Source organism: Mytilus californianus, unplaced genomic scaffold, assembly GCF_021869535.1.
Source record: "Mytilus californianus isolate M0D057914Y unplaced genomic scaffold, xbMytCali1.0.p SCAF_13, whole genome shotgun sequence".
In the NCBI taxonomy this organism is placed as follows: domain Eukaryota; kingdom Metazoa; phylum Mollusca; class Bivalvia; order Mytilida; family Mytilidae; genus Mytilus; species Mytilus californianus.
This window is the reverse complement of record NW_026262615.1, coordinates 26,764,004-26,785,762: the sequence shown is the minus strand read 5'-3', so window position 1 is coordinate 26,785,762 and position 21,759 is coordinate 26,764,004. Positions and strand designations below refer to the sequence as shown.

The 21,759-nt window shown below is 31.5% G+C and overlaps 1 protein-coding gene across 1 annotated transcript in view; it reads left to right on the top strand.

Annotated features, from left to right (window-relative positions):
• Positions 1-9,270: 9,270 nt before the first annotated feature.
• The window catches only part of LOC127723444 (transcription factor GATA-4-like), a 31,716-nt gene continuing 19,227 nt past the window's right edge, over positions 9,271-21,759 (top strand). Inside the window, exon 1 of the mRNA XM_052230070.1 lies at positions 9,271-10,293. Coding sequence (XP_052086030.1) covers positions 9,384-10,293 — 910 coding nt within the window. The 5' untranslated portion in view covers positions 9,271-9,383. The remainder of the gene's footprint in view (positions 10,294-21,759) is intronic.

The following is a 21,759-nucleotide window of genomic DNA, read 5'->3' as shown; positions in this document are numbered from 1 at the left end:
TGGAGACCAATCAAAATTTGGTAACTTAAAAGACAATGATTGACTTTACATCAATAATTCTAAAAACAATGCTTCGCGGTTGACAATGTTTTCAGAGGTAACAATCTGCACTATTGCCCTCAGTTATATGTGTTATTTATATACATGTATTAGTATATTTGGTCTAAATTCAAATCCCCTGCATTTTCATTGGGTATAGCTATATAGACTTTACAACAAAAATATACATATACATGAAAACGGAAGAAGGAAAGATAGACATATTAATCTAAACACTCATATAATTTACTTAAATAGTCACCATATTTTTCATTAAACTGGTTAAATTGGCTTCAAATATCTTTTAAGCAAAATCATAAACTATTCTATAAATTTGTTCACGTTTCTAATTCTCTGTTTACTAATTAAATTCCTCTGTATCTACGCTTAAAATATCCGTTTATTGATTTAGTTGTATGTGTATACATGGATGTTCCTTGCCGAAGAAAGAATGCAGCCTTTATGTTTTGAAAAAGCCTTTTCTATGTGAAGTATTTCGATATTTATTTGACTCAGAAAGGTATTCTTGTGTTTTTTGCAGTTGAAGTTTACTGACAGATGATTGATATTGGAACAACATTAATGTCTCTCGTATCACGAATTTGCTCTTTTAACTGTAGTGTAGATGGCTAAACTTCTTATTACACCCCCCCCCCCCCCCCAAAAAAAAATTAAAATTAAAAAAAAATTAAAACAAATAAAAAAACTGCATTATAGATATTTTAAGCCATCCTTTCATACATTTAATCCTATTCTGACCAAATTATCCACACAAATAAAATATGTCTGAGTTATAGTCTTCTATACTAAATCCAACACTATCTGCTCAAATCATTGGCAATCCTACCACATCTCCTTATTCTATACTAAATCCAACACTATCTGCTCAAATCATTGGCAATCATACCATTGGCAATCCTACCACATATTCTATACTCAATCCAACACTATCTGCTCAAATCATTGGCAATCATACCACATCTCCTTATTCTATACTAAATCCAACACTATCTGCTCAAATCATTGGCAATCATACCACATCTCCTTATTCTATACCAAATCCAGCACTATCTGCTCAAATCATTGGCAATCATACCACATCTCCTTATTCTATACTAAATCCAACACTATCTGCTCAAATCATTGGCAATCATACCACATCTCCTTATTCTATACCAAATCCAACACTATCTGCTCAAATCATTGGCAATCATACCACATCTCCTTATTCTATACCTAATCCGACACTATCTGCTCAAATCATTGGCAATCATACCACATCTCCTTATTCTATACTCAATCCAACACTATCTGCTCAAATCATTGGCAATCATACCACATCTCCTTATTCTATACCAAATCCAACACTATCTGCTCAAATCATTGGCAATCATACCACATCTCCTTATTCTATACCAAATCCAACACTATCTGCTCAAATCATTGGCAATCATACCACATCTCCTTATTCTATACCAAATCCAACACTATCTGCTCAAATCATTGGCAATCATACCACATCTCCTTATTCTATACTAAATCCAACACTATCTGCTCAAATCATTGGCAATCATACCACATCTCCTTATTCTATACTAAATCCAACACTATCTGCTCAAATCATTGGCAATCATACCACATCTCCTTATTCTATACTCAATCCAACACTATCTGCTCAAATCATTGGCAATCATACCACATCTCCTTATTCTATACCAAATCCAACACTATCTGCTCAAATCATTGGCAATCATACCACATCTCCTTATTCTATACCAAATCCAACACTATCTGCTCAAATCATTGGCAATCATACCACATCTCCTTATTCTATACTAAAGCTTTATAGTGGTCGTTATCCTTTTAGTGTTTTCGCTATCTATTGTAAACTTTCCATCCTCTAATCATTTGAGGATTTAAACCGGTTATGACCAGTTGGATATATTTTTTTTATAAACCAAACGTTGATTTGATAGCCTGGCATCCTGGCCAAACCTCCTCTTCCCGTCAGTACGCTCTACTGTCGTGTAGTGAGCCAGGATACCAGGCTAGTTGATTTAATTGATTAACCCAAATATCAGATCGGAATACAATAAATGAAATATAGAGAAATTTTTTTCGTTCTTACTATGAACAGAATCTAATAACTACTAAAATTGAATAAGGTTTTGATCCACCCCTGATTGTTAAATTTTCAAATATAAAAAGCATCGCATTAAAGTTTGAAGGAAAAAACATCTATATTTCTTTGATTTTGATGTCCCACCAGTCGGTGAGAGTGTGCATTTCAAGAGAGAGGTGAAAGATATACCAAATGGATATTCAAACTCATAAGTCGAAAAAAAAAACTGACAATGCATGGCAATATATCATAGATTGATCAACTGCACTTTTACAATCCTTTATCACAAACATTTATATATATAAATAAATACAGGATTTATCAAGAACATATGATTCCAGGAAATAAATAAAACGTTTTATATGCTGCTTTTTATGGATTTATTAGGTGGCAAATAAGTGCAAGAATTGTCCTTAAAGAGTTTAATGTATTCGTTTGACTGATGAACGACCGAAAAGGATAACGTGTAGCTGTATATTGGGGGTATAGATGGGTAAACTTGATTGTTTTTTTGTTGTTTTTTTTTGGGAGGGGGGGGGGGGGGTTAGAACGTGACATTATTAGTCATTTGTTTTTCTCTCGTGCATTTAATTTTGTTTTACTCGATAATCACTCCACACTACATTACAGTAAACTGTGTTTCTCTTCACGGGAACATTTCAAAAGGTTTTTCGTTAATGAGTTTACCCCGACTGACTTATTAGATATAGGAAGATGTGGTATGAGTGCCAATGAGACAACTCTCCATCCAATTTACAATTTATAAAAGTAAACCATTATAGGTCAAGGTACGGCCTTATCTAGAGATCGACTCGGAACTTCAGCGACCAGTATTACAGAATATCAAAAGTCAATATTTTCTTGACATTATGTAGATTGTGAACTGTGAGCTTGCTTCCAGTATTTGAGAGCATTCTTCAATACTGTATATTGGCATTATTTTACATGCACTGTATCTGTATTTACGTCATCTGTTATACAGATGTTAAAGAATTAAATTGTCTTTTTATTTGAAACAAATGTTATTGTTTGTTCTTTCGTTTGTTACTGCAAACATCGAGATGAACAACAATGACGCCGTCTAAAAAAAACTTCAGTTTGATCACCACGTAACATATTAACTAATTTTGAAGACTGTATATATATTGAGCGCTGTATGGTTTTTCTAGTCATGTTATTTTGATGTTTTCCTTTTATTCATATTGGTATGAAATTGTAGATATATTCCTGAACCATTAATAGTATTTTGTGTAATACACCTATATTCAATTTTGTATTTTGGGGGTTTTAAAAATTTAAATATTTAATATAGATAGCAGAAAACCTAAAGTGAAAGTGAGAAAACAGAAGATTTCATTAACGAAGATACATCAGACATATTTCAAATATTTGGGTCCAAAAAGGGCCCTTACTGAACCTGTTCTCTTGAAAATCTATGCGCCTCAATGTTGCATCTATAAAAGAAAATCGGCAATGAATACACATGTTACCACTGTGTATCATCGCCACCGGAAATTGGGTACTAACGAAGCGGAGAGAAAGGAAAAAATAAATAAACAAGTCTAGAATTCCTTTAATTTAGTCCATTTCTAGCGGTTTGATGAGGGTATCGCTCCTGAAACGATTTAATGATATATAAAGCTTTAATTTTTTATACCAACAAGTAGCAAACAAATACAAGATTTTGTGTTATACTCCAAAACGGTGCACTTAGTACCAGAAAATTTCGAGGTCAATCGCCCTTCGTCGCCCCGTTTGCATGATACTCAACTGTTTTTCATTTTTTTTACAGACATATAATTAGGTTATGATAATGTGACTTCATATTTACTGAAGTTCGCTATTAAAAAGATGTTTTGAAAAGAATATGACCAAAATAGTGTTTGTTTATTGCACGGCAACTTTTATCACGTAGTACGGCGTATTGCAAAATAACAACTTGTGTTCTGTACGGCGTCTTGTAATATATTGTAATGTTAAGATGATATTGATCACTAGATAGATAATAACAAGGAGTGATATAGAGAACATATCAATGCGTTACCAGCTTTTAAATATACGAAATAAATTACATAGCTAAAAATGTTAAAAAAAAATATCATATTTGCCGTTAATCTGATTCGGATGTCATCATTGCGAACTTTATTGGAAGTGGTGTTTTGGAAGACATAAATGCTTTCTTCGATCTTATTATCCTAAATATATTCGTATGTATTTTATTACTAACAACCGTTGTTTATTTTTGTTGTAAGTGAAAAATCTCGAAAATACAACACCTACCAATGGTCTTTTTATGTTTTCCCCTTAAATACATTGTTTTGATTTTAAAATTTCTTGAATAAATAACATATAAACAATTCATTGTTTAGAAGGAATGTGAACAAAATGCTTTGTTTTCATTGCTTTTTAGGGGGAAATAAATAATACATTGCGTTTCGAACTAATTTTCTAGTTTCTATTAGTTATCGAAAAATAACTTTTTTTTATTTATTTAAGGGAACTACCATTTGATTTATATGGGGGGATAGGATGAAAAATTTTGTCCTGCATTTTTTAAGTTGTTATCTCTGTCCTGCTTTTTTATTTTTCACTCTACTCTGTCCTGCCTATTTTTTATTAGTTTATCCTGATTTTTTTTTTACCGAAATTGTCATCTTGTCTTTTTTTTTTTTGTCTCATCCTGCCTTTTTTTTTACTCAAAACTACTGTCCTACTTTTTTTCAGACTCATCACTTAGACGCCAGTTTTGTACTTAAATATACGAAGACGCACACAATATATCCTTGGCCCCATTGTTTTCTATGTTAAATTTTTCAATATATAGCATATATTGGGGTTTAGGACAATATACCGTTGTTAACATATCAGAGCGTACTGGTTCCATAAACATGTACTTCTTCCTTGAGAAACAGGCAATACACAATAAATTTCCTTTCATTCATAATTTATTTTTAGATTATCAGTCAAAAGGTGTTCTACAAGGATCGACAGTCCCTTCGCTTTTCAATTGATACTTTAAATTACCAATATATACTAGTTAAAACATATTTATTTATAGTGGATTGGGAAACAAGTTATTACAACTTACATTAATCCCGTTCCACTTCACGGCTGGTGCGAGTGCAGCTTTATATTCTACATAGTTTAAAATGAAATTTTATATTGTCGGTAGGAAAACTTTCGTTTAAAATTTTTTTGACCGGGTTCGAGTTGGTGTTACATCTTACAAAGTCTTGAAGACTTATTTGCCATACACGTACATTATTTCCTCCCAAGTTGTCTAACAAACATCTCGATGTGCCCCGTGGTGGTCTTGATGTTTGTATTGTTTAGTGTGATTATCTGGGTAAATCATGACAGTAAATGTTTGATTTCTTTTAAAGATTTCTTTTCTTGATAAAACACCATGGCTTAATTTGTTCTTCAATTCACAGTTGTGTTGTGATCTCCAATTTGCAGTTGTTACTGGCCGTCTTAAAATTGCTGTGAGGTGAGAATTATTTTTCCGTGTTGAAGGTTTCGCTGTGGCTTTGAGATGAAGAACAGCAATGAAAGCACATTTCCATTGCTTTTTTTTGTGTTTTGCTGTGTGTATACATTTTGTACTGAATCGTGATTTTGTGTTATTGGTGGAAACCCCAATTACTTTCTATTCTATTACAGATTTTTTTTTCAAATTGGTAGAAAAATAAAAGATCGTCGTTAATGCTGTTTGGCTTTAATTAAAATGAGTTGATGGAGGGGTAGTGTGGGGGATTGATTTCGCCCTAGTTCTCTTTTTGTAGTACTTTTCACGAATAAAATGTTGAATACATGTATTTCTAAATTTAACTTTTATATTGTGTCAAATGACATGATACAATTCAATACTTGTAAGACCTATATATTTGGTTTTATAGAACTACCTTAAAGATAAACATTTAAACTTCAAATATGAAAATAATGAAATCTTAAATAGCGTTGTATCACTTTTAACATATTTTATTAAAACCATATTGTCTTAATTTGTTGATTGGAAATTATTACTTGTCAAAATTTATACAATATAAACAATCTATAAAGGACATCTCTAAGAATTTTTATTACCTTTATAGATCACTTATACTAGTATGATCCTTTCTTTTTTCTACGGTATTGAAAGTAATATTGCTGAATCTGTTGAAACAGACATGACAGGGATATGTCTTGCCTTCATGAGATTGTAGAAGAAAGGGGACTACAACTTCATTTCGTGTTTGGGAGGGATTCAAAAAAAATAACTTGGCTTGGGAAGAGTAGAAAATGAAAATTCTGCAACACAATATGCAGAAAACAATTGTCTACAAAAATGGAAAAAAAACCGCGTGAAAAATTATGAGTAGCAAAGGAGGAAACTTAATATTCAACCCGGATAAAATCCTCCTGATTATCCAGTTAAAAAGTAGGAGATATGGTATGATTGCCATTGAGTCAACTATCCACCAAAGTTCAAATGAAGTGGTTGTAAGGAATTATAGGCAACCGTACGGACTTCAACAATGAAAAAACATATACGGTATAGTCCCTATTAAGGGAAATTGACTACATAACATTGCATCGCATATCTGACGTAAACTCTGACATTTAAGAGATGTGATGTATTCTATAATCAAATTGATAGTTAGTAACAATTAAAAGGGGTTTATTTATGGACACAGGGATTGTTTTTTATGTTGATCAGGTAAAATATTGACATAACATTCAAATTGAGAATGGAAATTGGGCATGTGTCAAAGAGACAAAATCCCGACCAAAGAGCAGCTAGAACACTTGTGTACATCTAGAAAAATATGTATTTTTCATGATGCTAATGATTTAATAGGACCGCGTTGCAAAATATTGTGTATGATACATGTACCATGATCTACAATGCCGTTAGGCGAAATATATTTATATTTGATTTATAATTAAATTATTTAAACTTGCTAGTTTTATTATATGTATATGCCGTTATATTCAAGAAATAATGTTATAAGTCTTGAAAAGGACGGCATAAACATATAATAAAACTAGCAAGTTGCCATACAGTTGGAAAACAAGTTGCCGTACTGTAAATATGTGAACAGTAGCAAGTTGTCGTACCCTAGGCTAGATTCATTTTTACTGATATTCTTTAGAAAACGTCTTTTTGAGAGCGAATTTCAGTAAATTTGAAGTCATACTATCATAATCAAAAGATTTGTCAGGAAAAAGAATGAAAATCAGTTGAGTATTTTGCCAACGGTGGGTCGAAAGGCGATTGGCCTCGAAATTTTCTGGCACTAAGTGCACCGTTTTGGAGTATAACACAAAATCTTGTATTTGTTTGCTACTTGTTGGTATTAAAAATTTTAGCTTTATATATCAGTAAATCGTTTCAAAAGCGATTCCCTCGTCAAACCGCTAGAAATGGACTAAATTAAAGGAATTCTAGACTTGTTTTTTTATTTTTTCCTTTTTCTCCGCTTCGTTAGTACCCAATTTCCGGTGGCGATGATACACAGTGTTTACAGGTAACTTTTAATCTATGTTTCATGCTAGTTTCACACAGATCGTAAAAAGTTGGACGGCAACCTCTCTGTCCACTGTAAATGAATAAAAGGGCAATACAATTGAATGATTTGTCATTGTCGTCGGGCCATCATTTTTTTTATCAATGCAGATATATGTGATAAATTTCGGAGAAAATGATACCATTTTCCAGAATAATGTATGAAACCTTAATATCACAGGAAAAACTTAGAATTTTCACTTTTTTTCTGTTTGGGGGTAAAATTCTGAATTTCCTAAAAATTTTCCGTTTTTTAGCATAACGAGTTTTCCGTTTTCTCATTTCTCAACGATTATGCAAAATGTAGAAAAAAAACCATGAATCATTATTCGTTCAGTTTGTACCTAAATGCCACTGATTAAAGAAACCTGTATAAGCCTTTAATCAAAACCCAAATATGTGAACGCTGAAGTCCGAACGTCTTACAAAAATAGCAGAGCACAAACTTTTGTACATGTATCCAAGTGAAAATATCACAAAACACCACACAAATCCATAGTACAAATGGACGACGGCAGTTCCACGCAGTATACTTTGAAGTCAAAAATTGTACAGGTAGGAAAGCCATACGTTCATTTTCCCATGGCGAAGCCGTGTCTCTTTTCTATAGTTAATTCCTTGTCATTCATAAAAAGGAACCGACGGACGAATTAGTCCTCATTCCGCTTAACGATCGTCAAGAAAGAAACTTTATCTTAAAAGAATTAGAAGCCAAACAGCGTTATCAGGACTCTTATCAAAGAAAAATCATAACCAGGTAAATCTTTATGTTGTTTACAATTTAGAATCCAATGTTGCTTGGGAAAATTAAATATGGGCTCCACAATAATTACGATCTGGCAATTTATGCTGCCATAATATGCAAAATACCTTTAAAGTTCAAAGTTCATTTTGGCTTATTACGGGTTGTATATTTCCTTTACAAGTGGGCTATCTGTAAAGTTGTGTGCGTATCTTCGACTTCTTTATCAGGAATTTCATGGTAATATAAACGTTGATTTATCGCATTTTACGGCCAACATGTCCTCCGCGCGCGCTATCTTTACCGTTGGGCAATACACAATCAGTGATAAAGTTTTATCATTCTAGTTTTCGTATCTTTGCTCTGCTCTCGAACCATTTAGGGAAAGTTTGTGGACAATAACGCATGTTGGCTTGGAATTATTTTAGACTTCTTAACTAAGGATTTAAAACCTTTCTGTCATTTTCAAATTCAAAAAGTTTAGAAAGGGCGTGGTTATACTTTATACTTTGGAGTTTATTTCTACCATTTTTTTTTATAACAATGTTTTTTGAATCACCGAACAGGTAAGAAGGAATTATTTTTGAATCTAGTTGAAAAGATTGGTCAGTGATTAAAACAGAAAATGGACTGCAGAAAAATAATATTTGATCAGAATTTCTAATCATAAAAAAAAATAAAACCTTTTTTTAAATGCATATTTTTTTTTATGTTTCAATTTATTATTGTTTTTAATTTTTGGAAAATGGAGACAAGTAGGAGTTTCTGCTGACGTTACAGTAGCTTATGTTCTGTTCTAATTTTAACAGGTGCGCGAGTTCACAACGACAGGTGACGAGAGACCAGCATACAGGTATATGGATTTGTGACTTTGAACCGTACAAGCTAAAACAACGCCTCCTACAATCGAAGCGTTATACTTTATTTCCAAAATGACGGAAGTCGATCAAGCTTGGCAAAATAATTCACCTGAACAATATTCTGATGAGGAAGAGGATCCAGCAGCTTGCGAAGAAATAACAGTAATATCAACTCAAGAACAAGAAAATTCTCAGCCAAGTGAAGATACGCATCATCACTTTTCAAGTGGTTCAGAGTCCACGGACATCAGGTCAAATTCTAATGTGGAACTCTACACGACGAACGGAGTGACTCCCCTCTGCCAAGTTGTCATACAATCGGCTGAATCTGTTGCTGAGACAGCACAAGCCGTGGAAAGTATAAGTCAAGAGATCTCCAGTGAGGACCCAGATGACAATACACACAGTAATGTGACCTACACAGAGTACAATATACAAGCACCCGGCACTCTGACACAATTAACACCGGTGCCAGCGTTTGAAACTGCCACGGGGCATTTATTACCTAAAGAAGACGTGGAAGCATTTTTTAGCAACATGGACCGACCAACTGCAACTTCTGTGACATTAACCACGCCCAATTATGCTGGCACGGGAAGTGGTGAGTTTACGACTCTGACACCCGCCCAGTCATTATACCAAAATCTATTATCGAGTCAGCATCAGATCACAGATAACAACACTGCCTACAACATGACAGCATTGTATCCCAACCCCCGGGCATTACAGATGCAGTACGGGGTAACCACTACAGGATGGAATTTATCTGCCACGGGTGATGCTCTATACAGCTCCCCGTCATCCAGTCCCTCCGCCGGTAAATACAACAACTTTTCCATGACAAATGATCCAGGGTCTCCGTCCAGTGGCCGAAGTGATAATTCTGTTGACACACCTTACAGCAGACCACCAATGTATACTAACTTTATGACGCAAGATGGAGTTCCTGGGTACAACTATACAATTCCATATGGCTCTCAGGGTAAGTCATTTCTGTTCATACTATTAGTGCATGCTTCCCCGAAAGTTTAACAATTCTTTCTGCGCAGAAAAAATCCGAATAATTTACATTTTTTTCGTATATCTTATTTTATATGTATATATTTTTTATGTATGTAATTTTATTTTTTCAAAATTATTTATCTCCTTTTTTAGTCATTTTGTATGATAATTTAGTCGTTACTTTAGCTGGTCATATATATTTGTTATTATGTGAATAAAGTGATGTCAAAAAACAACAATTTCTCTGCAAACAGCAATAAGAACATATTGCATGCCTGTTTTGTGTATGTTATTTGAACATAGTACTCATGTTTGTGTTAAACTAGCTTGACATTTTGTTTTTTAATAAAATGTAATATTAATTATTCCGTAGATGTATAAAGCCATCTTGATCATCACTATTAATCATAATTATACATAGTTAACATAATAAGATATAATCAAAATCTTAAATATAGATATTAATTGAAAATGCTAATTTAAATAAATGATTGAATTTCGAGTTTTAAATGCTAGTTTCCGACTTTGTGGATTATAGAAAACTATATATATATATATATATACATCTTTTTTTATGGAAACAGAAATGTACCAGTATTTCGTTATGTCACAGTCATATGATTGTATTTTATATGTCTCTGATTGTGTAAAGAATACGTTTCTATTTTTTTAAAGCAGTATGTTAAAAACATTTTTTTACAGGTTTTTAAATATGTTCATTTAAAAAATAAGTACAAAATACGATTCAAAAAAATAAAACAAATTTCTAAATGTAAATAGGTAAAAAAGAAAATAATATTAGTTTTTTAAATAACAAATTTTTAAAAAATTATGTACTAAAGTTTAAAAACAAAACCGTTGACTATATTATGGCCTAAAGATGTCATCGTGTCAGTGGCAATTTTTCTAATTCACAGATTCGTATAAATTTACTTTTAATTAACAATGTTTGTTGGTGTCAATTCCCTCAAATTATTCTTAACGAAGATGACATGTATATTGCCAGAAATTTAGTGGTCTTTATGGTGATATTAGATATATTTATTGTATGCTTCTTAAAACATTCCATAATTAAAAAATATAGATTTGAACTGTATTTTTCGTTCTTTTTTTTTAAGAGATTTTCATTATTTCTGTTTATATTTTCTATTTTTAAGTGACAGCCATACTTCTTTTCGAGTATTGATCAAGTTAAAAGAATATTTAAATATTTATGTAATTCCAATATTCCATTTTACACAAGATCAGGAACGTATCCATAACATTCAGTGTTGCATGGGGATTCATGGTTTAGTATTTTTTTTCATCTTCATCAAAATAAATATTAAAAACTTAAATTTACAAAATAAAAAAAGAATGGGGAATGGAATCAAACTACAAACTAGAAGAGTTATGTTTTCTGATTTTTTTATAGACAAAAACACAAAATTCCTGAACAAAAATTAATTGTTCTGTAAACAACTTGGAGATTTAATGGTTTGTCTTATAAGGTGTTATCTTTTAAAACTTTTATTGCAATGCAAACATATTAATTTGCATATACAAACAAAAAGGGCTTCAGTTACTCTTATTGTTTCATGTATATTTCTTTATTATTTTTTTTTAAATTAACCACATTGAAAAATCTTTCATGTAGATACCGTTGAATGAATGAGTTTTGAAATATTTTCTAATTTATCCATTTTACATGTTTAAGATAAGAAATTATATCTGATTGAACACATATTATTTTTTCAATCTTGATAAAAGAATTTATAGCCAGTTTTTTTACGTAAATTCTAAACTAAAACAAGGTAATTTATATGTATCAAACAAATTTTTACGATTGCAAGACAAAAATAGGCTTCGATTAAAAGGATTGTTGTTGAAAACAAGGATTTTTATTAAAGGTCTAGTTTCAAAATCCCTATTTCAAATATTTGATTATAAAAAGGAAAGTTAGAGAAATCAAGGATTTATATACAGTATATCCTTGGAGAAATCATATAAAAAAGGTAATTCCTTTCAGGCCTGTTTGGAATTGGCGGAGAAAGCAGGGTTCTTATTTTGTGTAATTTTCTATAATTGTTCACCTCCCGCAGTATTCAACCCAGATCTTGAAACTTCACAGAAAGATTGCACACATATGAAATTTGTGTACCAGCTATTATTGATTTGTTTTAGAATTTTTTCCTCATTTTTCAAGATTGGAAGATTTTAGTAAAATTTACAAAAGACTACTATCATTTTGTTCATGTCAATATAATACTTCCGTGGTTCAATCCATTTCTCTGCAAAGTTCTCAACACAGATCCTTGAAACTTCACAGAAAGATTACACACGTTGGATATACAGCTTTTATTATGGAAGGTTAACAGTTATTTTCTAATTTTTCCACACTTGGGAACTTAGTAAAGTTTTTGGCAAAATCTATAGAAAGATTGTACTTTTTTTCTTTTTTTTTTATTAAACCCAGCTGTTTGGAACTTAACAGACATTTGCAAACTTATTGAGGTTGTGCACCTTCAACTTACTATGGCGTTGTTTTAAGACTTTCCCCCACTTTATATTTCCATTTATTGAAATGTTCGTGATATATTATTCTCAGTTGTTTTAAAAAACACTTTGCGCAACCCGGCCAGTTGAGTCTTCGATTTATTTAAAAAAAAAATATAAAATTTTCCATTGACAATAGTTAAAGTATATATTCAACGGATAAATCAAAAATGTGTTTTTATCACATTTGTGTTTAACTTATCATTTATTTCAAAATGTAGACTACTGCATGAATTTCAGCCATATTGGATTTTATGATTGTGTCTTGTACATTAAAGCTGTGACAGTTAGTCTCGAGTGTTTACAGTAACACAGATTTTAAAGGTATAAATTAACAGATTTACTGCCTCTAATTCAAATATTTACAATCATAAACATGTACTCTTAATACTCGAATAAAGAGAATGAAATTATGGTGCGTTTTAAAGGTGTAGTTTTATGAACGAAGCAGCAAAAAAAACTTGTTCCAAATGACATTAAACGAGTACAGAAAGTTTCTGTTATTTCATATACCATGTTCATTCTTGTTTAAGGTATTGGGAAAATTAACCATGATGAATAATTTGTGAAATTAAACCTACAATTATAGGTTTTTCATAATTGCGTATCCTCACCCTTTTCCACAATAGTGTGTGTAACCATAAGTACAGTGCATGGTGCACCAATATATGGATCGTGCAGATCGATACATGTTGTCCGAGTCGTTCATTGGTGTTTTGCATGATTTCATATTTCTGATATTTGGTTTTGATAGAATATTTCAAGAATACTAAATTTCGTAAAATTTCCTTTTGACTCGAGATCGAGAACCAAATTAATTGGTATTTTAAAGTTTAAACATTTGAAACTCTTTCAATAGACTATTTGTCAGTTTTGAATGTCCTTTCTATAATGATTCTTTTTATAAAAACCAAAAATTCACAAACAATTTATCAGAATAGATACATAAAACATTACTCCCCGTACAATCGACCCGTATCATTTCCTAAAACCCGACGGAAACGATCACGCACCCTGTATACTAGTACTTGAAAAGCGTGCTAAGAAGTCGGTACGTATCTATAAATTTAATTTCATTTACTTGCCATAATCACATGAATTTGAATCTTGAAAATTGCATACGCTATCTATGGATTAATTTTCTTTAGTATTGTCTTTTTTATTGATAGATAAGATATATAGAGCAACTGTATACCGCCATCTTGGATTGTAAAAATAGCAGTACACAATCGGTCTAGTTCTTTGCTTAAATCTGCAAGTTTTGAGACATTTATTGACAATTAAATGTGTAAGACTGTTTATCCAAATAAAGAAATATAAGTAATATATTGCAATATTTAGACTGTTTTAAAAAATACCACATGTTTGTTTTTGTTAAATTCAATTTTTCAACTTGGCCATATTAGGGGAGATAACACTGCCCTTCGACATGCAGGCTGTTGTTTCATTGTAAAATCTACATTTTGGGCAAAGTCTAAGAAAATAGACGTACACACTTAGACAAACATACCACAACGAAAAATAGCTTAACGTGGTTTATGGACCCAAGGAGTTTGGTCTGAACCTGTTTAATTTATGTCTTTTTTGTAAGCTTAACTCATTTCACCGAATATTCAAAAACATCCATAACGGTACTGATATACTATTGAATTCATTTAAAATTTATATCATGTAAATAAAGGGGAATTGGTTTTAGTACCTTGATAGTTTATTTTTCATAGTAGTTTTAGTATCCTTTGAAACAGCCATTAATTTTTTTAAAAGTTGAAGTCAAGGAAAAAGGAAATTATTATTATCTTTATTCAATTAATTTCAAACATTTTCGGGAATAAAATCTTGAAACTTGAAACTTCATGGATTTACGGCCGATTTTTTTTTTCTAGTTTTATAAATCTTGTCCCTCTATTGCTTTAAACTTCAGGTAGCAGTGTACACTTAGACGCTTTTAGTCGATTTTGACCTATAAATTTCCGCGAAAATCAATTTTGCTTTAAACAAATGACATGTTGTTCCTCGTATCCTAGCAACAATCTTAGACCAAGTGTTGTTTTGTAAAAAGTTTCATTATAAATAATCCAAGAGCTTGACAACTAACTGTTTAGAGGGATTACGCGAACTTTCTTCAACTTTAATATTGCAGTTGTTTTGTTTCTCAATTTAATATATTTTAGCTGAGTAGTTATTTTGAAACCGTTTCAAACAAATTTTCTATTCATTGTATAAGTTGTAAATTTACGGATAAACTTTGATGAATAACAATACAAAAGTTTAATATAAGAGATACAATGTTCATTCCGTCTCATGCCATTTTTTGTATTATTCACATAAGGACCGACACAAACCTACTGTACGTACCAATGACTCATATATATAGTAAAACAATTGTTTTGAAAGGCTATCGGCAACACAGATCCTAGTGTATATGCCGTAATGTAGCCGGTAATGGGATGTGGGTAAACACGGATACACTATAATGTTGATACTTCTGGAGGTGGAAAAAATCTATATTACAAAACTTTTAAGTAGCTCTGGTATGACCAGAAGAAAGTTGGACAAGCCATAAGACATAAAATGTTGATTTAAATCTACACTGAAGTACGCGTTCTTGTCAGTATGTATTCACAATACATGCAACTTTTGTTTCAATTATTTTCTACAACTTTAAAAAATTTGTGACATTGTTTAAAAAGTAAAATAACAAAAATACCGAACCACAAGGAAAATTAAAAACGGAAAGTCCCTTATAAAATGGCAAAATCAAAACCAGCTCAAACACATCAAACGAATGGAAATCAACTGTCATATTCCTGACTTGGTACAGGCATTTCCTTATGTGGAAAATGGTGGATAAAACCTGGTTTTGTAGCTAGTTAAACCTCTCACTTGTATGACATAAAATTCGAATTTAGAAGCACCAAAATATATTGATTTTTCTTTTTTAAATTATTGATGAGTTTTACATATCACTTAACTCGTTTCACGTTGAATTTAATTTGACTCCACTATGTTAATAATCACGATTGTCTTTTGAATTACCATTATGTTGATCTTAAGATATGAAAAGAGATGTGGGATGCAGATCACTAAAACAGCAAGCCAACGACACAAATGACAGAAACACATCTATAGAGGTCAACATGCAGTTTTTAAGCAAAAAGATATTAATAACACATAAACAGCTGATCGAACACACTGTTATACAGCGAAGCCAAGTTCGTAGGATAACAATCTACTCTATCACCCTTTCAGCTATGTGTTATTTAATTCGTTGTGCTGAATGTGTACCTCCTAAATATAAAAAGTAAAAAAAAATAAACCACAGAGTGTACAAAAATCTTGAGATAGCAAGAAAATTTTTTTAAGATCAGATAAATGAAAACCAACTATATTAACTCGAATAATTCAGAGCCGTCTATCCACTACCGTTGCTCGAGGTTGGAGTGTTCGTAGTGATAGGGATATAACGACTGGATTATTCAGGTTAACAACTATATATATATGCATCTCTTGGGATTTTGTTAAGCTTCAACTTGTTTATACCAATGAACGTCTGATTTCACATATAAAAAGCACTGCCTTTCTCAAAACTGTTAAATAAAACCCTATTTTAAAATAATATTTCGTTATCGCTCTAGAAAGAGGGTGTGCCATTTTTCAACAAAACATGCAAGTATTTCTTTTGGGCTGAAATTTCAAACATTTGTTTTTATTTGCAGATATAGAGATAAACAAGATTTCGAATTGTTTAAATGTTTCGTCTGAAATCAGAGTCTGAAATTTTAGTTTGTTTTACAGACCACAAAAACTTAGACATTTCTGAAGTTGTTTCAAGTTATATATTGTGTACACATGTTAGACAAACTTGTAACAACGAACATTTTTGTGAAATTAATAAAGTTACATTACTTCCACAATACCATTTTATGTTATGTTTTCTTGCTTTGATCTCACGGGAGTAATTTATATCATCTAAAAGTTCCATCCTAACTCTCCCATAATCTCTCACGAGTGTAATTCATATTGGAATTAATTTCATTACAACTTTTAACCCTTCGTTCGCGAGTACTTTGTAATTCAACGTCATATTTCGACCATTGTTACAAATTTTGGAAGCATTGATACAACGTCAAAGGTAAACGATGTTTCAACGTAGATTGGACCCGTAACATTGTGGTAAATCTCTACGTCTTATATCAAAATTTGTTAATTGCAGACAACTTTTGCAATTGAAATATTTTACTCCTTACGTTTGGATTACTTGAGGATTAGTGTATCTTTAACTGCGGGCAAATTGATGAACGTGTAATTAATTTCTTCTACATTTTTCACATGTTTAAAACCATATACTAGTATACTTGATTTTCAAAGAAAATTCGTAAATCGGATTTCAATATGGAATTGTCTGATATTCGAATTTTTCTGGAGGGTGAGCTCAGTTATATTCTTATAGAGAAAAAATAGATAAAAAAACCCAACCAACTCTTCAGTTGAAAATCTGTATAATCATAGATGTATAAACCCAGTATTACATCTATTGTATATTCAACTCATTCCATCTTTAAGTTGCGTTCCAGTGAAAGCTTGAACACTCATTGATGCACAATATGGAAGCCTTTCGGTATTTCCTCCATTTTCCCGCGGTCTTGATAATTTTATAGATTTTTTCCGGTAAAATCTTTTTATCATGTACTCTAATTTTCAAACCTAGCTTCTTTTATGATCAATAAGATATTTTTCGTCCCTCGTTTTAACTGGAATAAAGATCTAGATAGGAAGACTGGTATCTTTGGTGAGTTTGTGTTTTTTTTTGTTTTTTTTTGCATTATGATATCAGGAATTTTGACCTACACATTGCTATTTGTTGTTATACAATTATGTATTCACGGGTTGTTCAAGTCTCTTTGACATATTCACCGTTTCCATTCTCAATTTTATATACACATTCAACAAAACATGAATGTCATTTTAGAAGCAGTGATTCAGATTATTTTGTGTTTATACACACATGCTGCATATTTTTAAGCTTAAAACTGGAAAAGAAATTGTCAAATACGAGTAGCAAATTCAACAAGATCACACAAAAAAAAAATACAGCTCTTATATATATATATTGAATACACAGTAATAATATACTTGGAAGTGATTCCGTCCTGTCTAAGTCTGAACTCTTTAGTTTGTACCATAAATAAAACGTAATAATCATTTCATCATAAATAGTCTTTATTAGCAATTGTCTTTTCAAAAATAGCTTCGTATACTACCTGGTCATATGAATCTGACCCATTTTCGATATCATACAGATATTTTCATTTTCTAGTTTTGATATTTCCAAAAATTTCAAATCCTTTCTTAGATCTATATATGTTTCGTATCGAAAGTCACAAAAATATCAAATAGTATAGTATTCACAAGAGCTACAAGTCTGCAAAAATACGGACAATGTGCATATATATTTCTACAGTAAACTGGAAAAGGATTATTTGTAATTGAAAACATAATTATGTGTATTCAAAAGTCTGAAACTGATAAGTAAAATGTTTTACTTGATATTGTGCCGAGTTAAACGAATAACAATTTCACAAAATAATGATGTTTTAAACTGCATAATTTTAAACGGAAACTTATCGTTCAGCAACCATTTGACTTCAATGAAATTTTCTGTCTCTCCGAAATGTATACGTTGAAGGATTGTCTGGACATATTGTTGAAGATCTAATTTTGATTTTTACCAGGAAATTACTGCATTTTTTTAGCAAATGACAGCGTTGTCTCCCTTATTAAATTATCTGCCATGCATACTGTAGAAATTAGATGAAATTAAACATATAAATATTTCGCACTCCCAATATCTTCAAATATTTTTATGTGCATTTTGTATAAATTTTCAAGTTCACCGTTCAGCAAGACAACCTTATCTATATTTTAATGTATGTAGCAAACTTATAAAGTTCTTTGACATTTCGAAGTCCACAGGTCTTTTTGGTCTTTGTGTCTAGTTTATATGTGAACAGTCCAGACGTTTTGCTCTGTAAACACGGCAGTGGATAGTATGTGGTGCAAAGTTCTCTTTAGAGATAAAATATTTCGTTGTTATCTTGTTTTATCTCTGACCCGATGACAAGACGTTACAAAATACCACAGAATTAGTCTCTTGTCATCGATTTTATATCTAAATATTTTATCTTTTTGATAAAATTGGAAAAGTATGTTATCTTTTATTCTGTTTGTTTACATGCTGTTTTTCATTCATCAAGTTCGTTGTGGATATATCAGGTAGTTTTGTCATCGGCTTTGCGATATTTAATAAAGAATATGTTTTAATGTTAGAGTCTCTTATATAATTCTGTACTTATATACAGAATAGCTCTCTATTTTATGTCTATATTTTGCACTTAATGTAATGTTGTATTATATATAATAGAGAGATGAGACTTGATTTAAATATTGCAATGAATTGAAATATATTCTGGGTTGAATAAACAGTGTGAAGAAAGTGGAATCAAGTATTCATAGCGATACAAGCTTGCTGGAAATGGAATATAAACTAAAATATTTGTATCTATCATTCATGTGGGATCCTTACGTACATGTAGTTTTAAGAAATACACCACTAAAAATGAATAAAACAATAAGTAAAGAAAGGTGTTAAAAATTTAATCAATATTGTATGACTATATACCTACCCCACATTTCTTTTTATTCATATGCAATAAAATTGAGAATGGAAATGGGGAATGTGTCAAAGAGACAACAACCCGACCATAGAGTAGACAACAGCTTATACTTATAAGTCATATATTGGAATTGAGAATATTAGACTACTGTTGTCTTTTGATCGCCACAGTTTTTCTATTTTTTACCATGGCATTGTCATCGACTTATGAGTTTGAATATCCCTTTGGTATCTTCCGCCTCTCTTTTAGTGTGGTATTTGTTTAAAACTTTGCCATCGGTGCATGGGACCATGGAAGTATTATATTGATAATATAATACTTCCATGATGGGACCAAGTTATGGAAGAAAAACTCTGCTATCTGTGATGACTATGTTTCAAGACTCACCTACATGAGACGAATTCAATTTCAATTCAATATTTTATTTAAGATTCGTCTCTCAATAATATATAATACAACATTACATTTAGTGTAAAAATATATAGATTTAAAAGATAGCCATTCTGTACAGAATTATAAGAGACTATAACATTAAAAACATATAGAATTCGTCTATTATAAAACATATTTATAAGAACATTATTTACAGTATAAAACATTTCTACGTCTATTTAACATAAGATAACAGGCTTTGGCACAGCTACGAATCATATTAATATCTGTAAATAAAAACACGAATTTCTGTTTATCATCAAAAGACATAAAATCACTATTAAAATGTGTTGCTTCATCAAATATTTTTTTTTCTAAAATCGTCATATAAAGGACACGATAAAATAACATGGGCTTCATCTTCTAAAATATCTTTACAACTATCACAGACTCGCTCCTCTAAAAGTAATTTTTCAAATCTCCCTGTTTCAATTCTTAGTGGTGCTACACCACATCGAAATTTGGCAAAAGAAGTCCTTTGTGAAAATGACATTGGAATTGTATAATAAGTTTCCGTTTCAAAACTGTTCTTAAATAAATTATATGTTCGAAGTTAGTTACCAGATAAAGCTTTCTGTGACTGTAAATTGGACGAACTAGACCATCGTCCAGGATGTTTATAACTTCACTGTATATTTCTCTGACTGTAAATTGGACGAACTTGACCATCGTCCAGGATGTTTATAACTTCACTGTATATTTCTCTGACTGTAAATTGGACGAACTTGACCACCGTCCGGGATGTTTATAACTTCACTGTATATTTCTCTGACTGTAAATTGGACGAACTTGACCATCGTCCGGGATGTTTATAACTTAACTGTATATTTCTCTGACTGTAAATTGGACGAACTTGACCATCGTCCAGGATGTTTATAACTTAACTGTATATTTCTCTGACTGTAAATTGGACGAACTTGACCATCGTCCGAGATGTTTATAACTTAACTGTATATAGAATGTTTAGCACAAATATTCACATTATCTTTCTAAAATATGTCCATGCGCATCCAAAAATGGAAGTTAATCAGTTTATTGATGGTGGCCGCGCGTAATGGTAGAAGTAGAAGACTTTATGTCATGGCAATTTCTGCAACTTGTCGGGACACAGTCTTAAAAAAACTTGTCTATCTGTTGGGACACAAAATTGAAAATGAGAACTGTATTGTTTGACTCTTGTGGAGAATATATCGTCAAAAAAGTGTAATGCTCGTTAGAATTTTATAGTGCATATTTTTTCATAAATTCAACACATTGCTTTTGTAATGAGATTAGGTAAAGATTTGTTTTTGTGACCGATAATGCCTTCACTTCATTCCTTACATGTAGATGTCTTAATGTTGGTAATATATTACAGTTATTTTGATTTAACATGTTTGTAAATCTAACCAACAGTGGCATTTCAGGTTTATGGGCATCTTTAGAACTTTTTACCATGTAATTTATTTTACAAAAATGGTTTCCGTGCTAAGCTTTTACATTATACACAATGATGTCAAGACCAGGCTATAAAAGTGAAATCAATTAAAGTGTCCGCACTCTCAACCTGTTTAACTTTAATGTTGACTCAGAATAATATATATGCCACCTTTGATTAAAGGAGCATTTACACATGTAGCTGTCAAATTCATATTCATCGATTTGACTCAAACTCTCATTATATATATACACAAACGTATATCAAATTCACAAAAAGTTAAAAAAAAAAAAAAAGAAACAATTAGCGGACGATGCGACATGAGTTTTTCTCATTTTTCAAGGTCGGAAGGTGGCCTACAATTTCTTTTGGACTCTGGTTGAGTGTC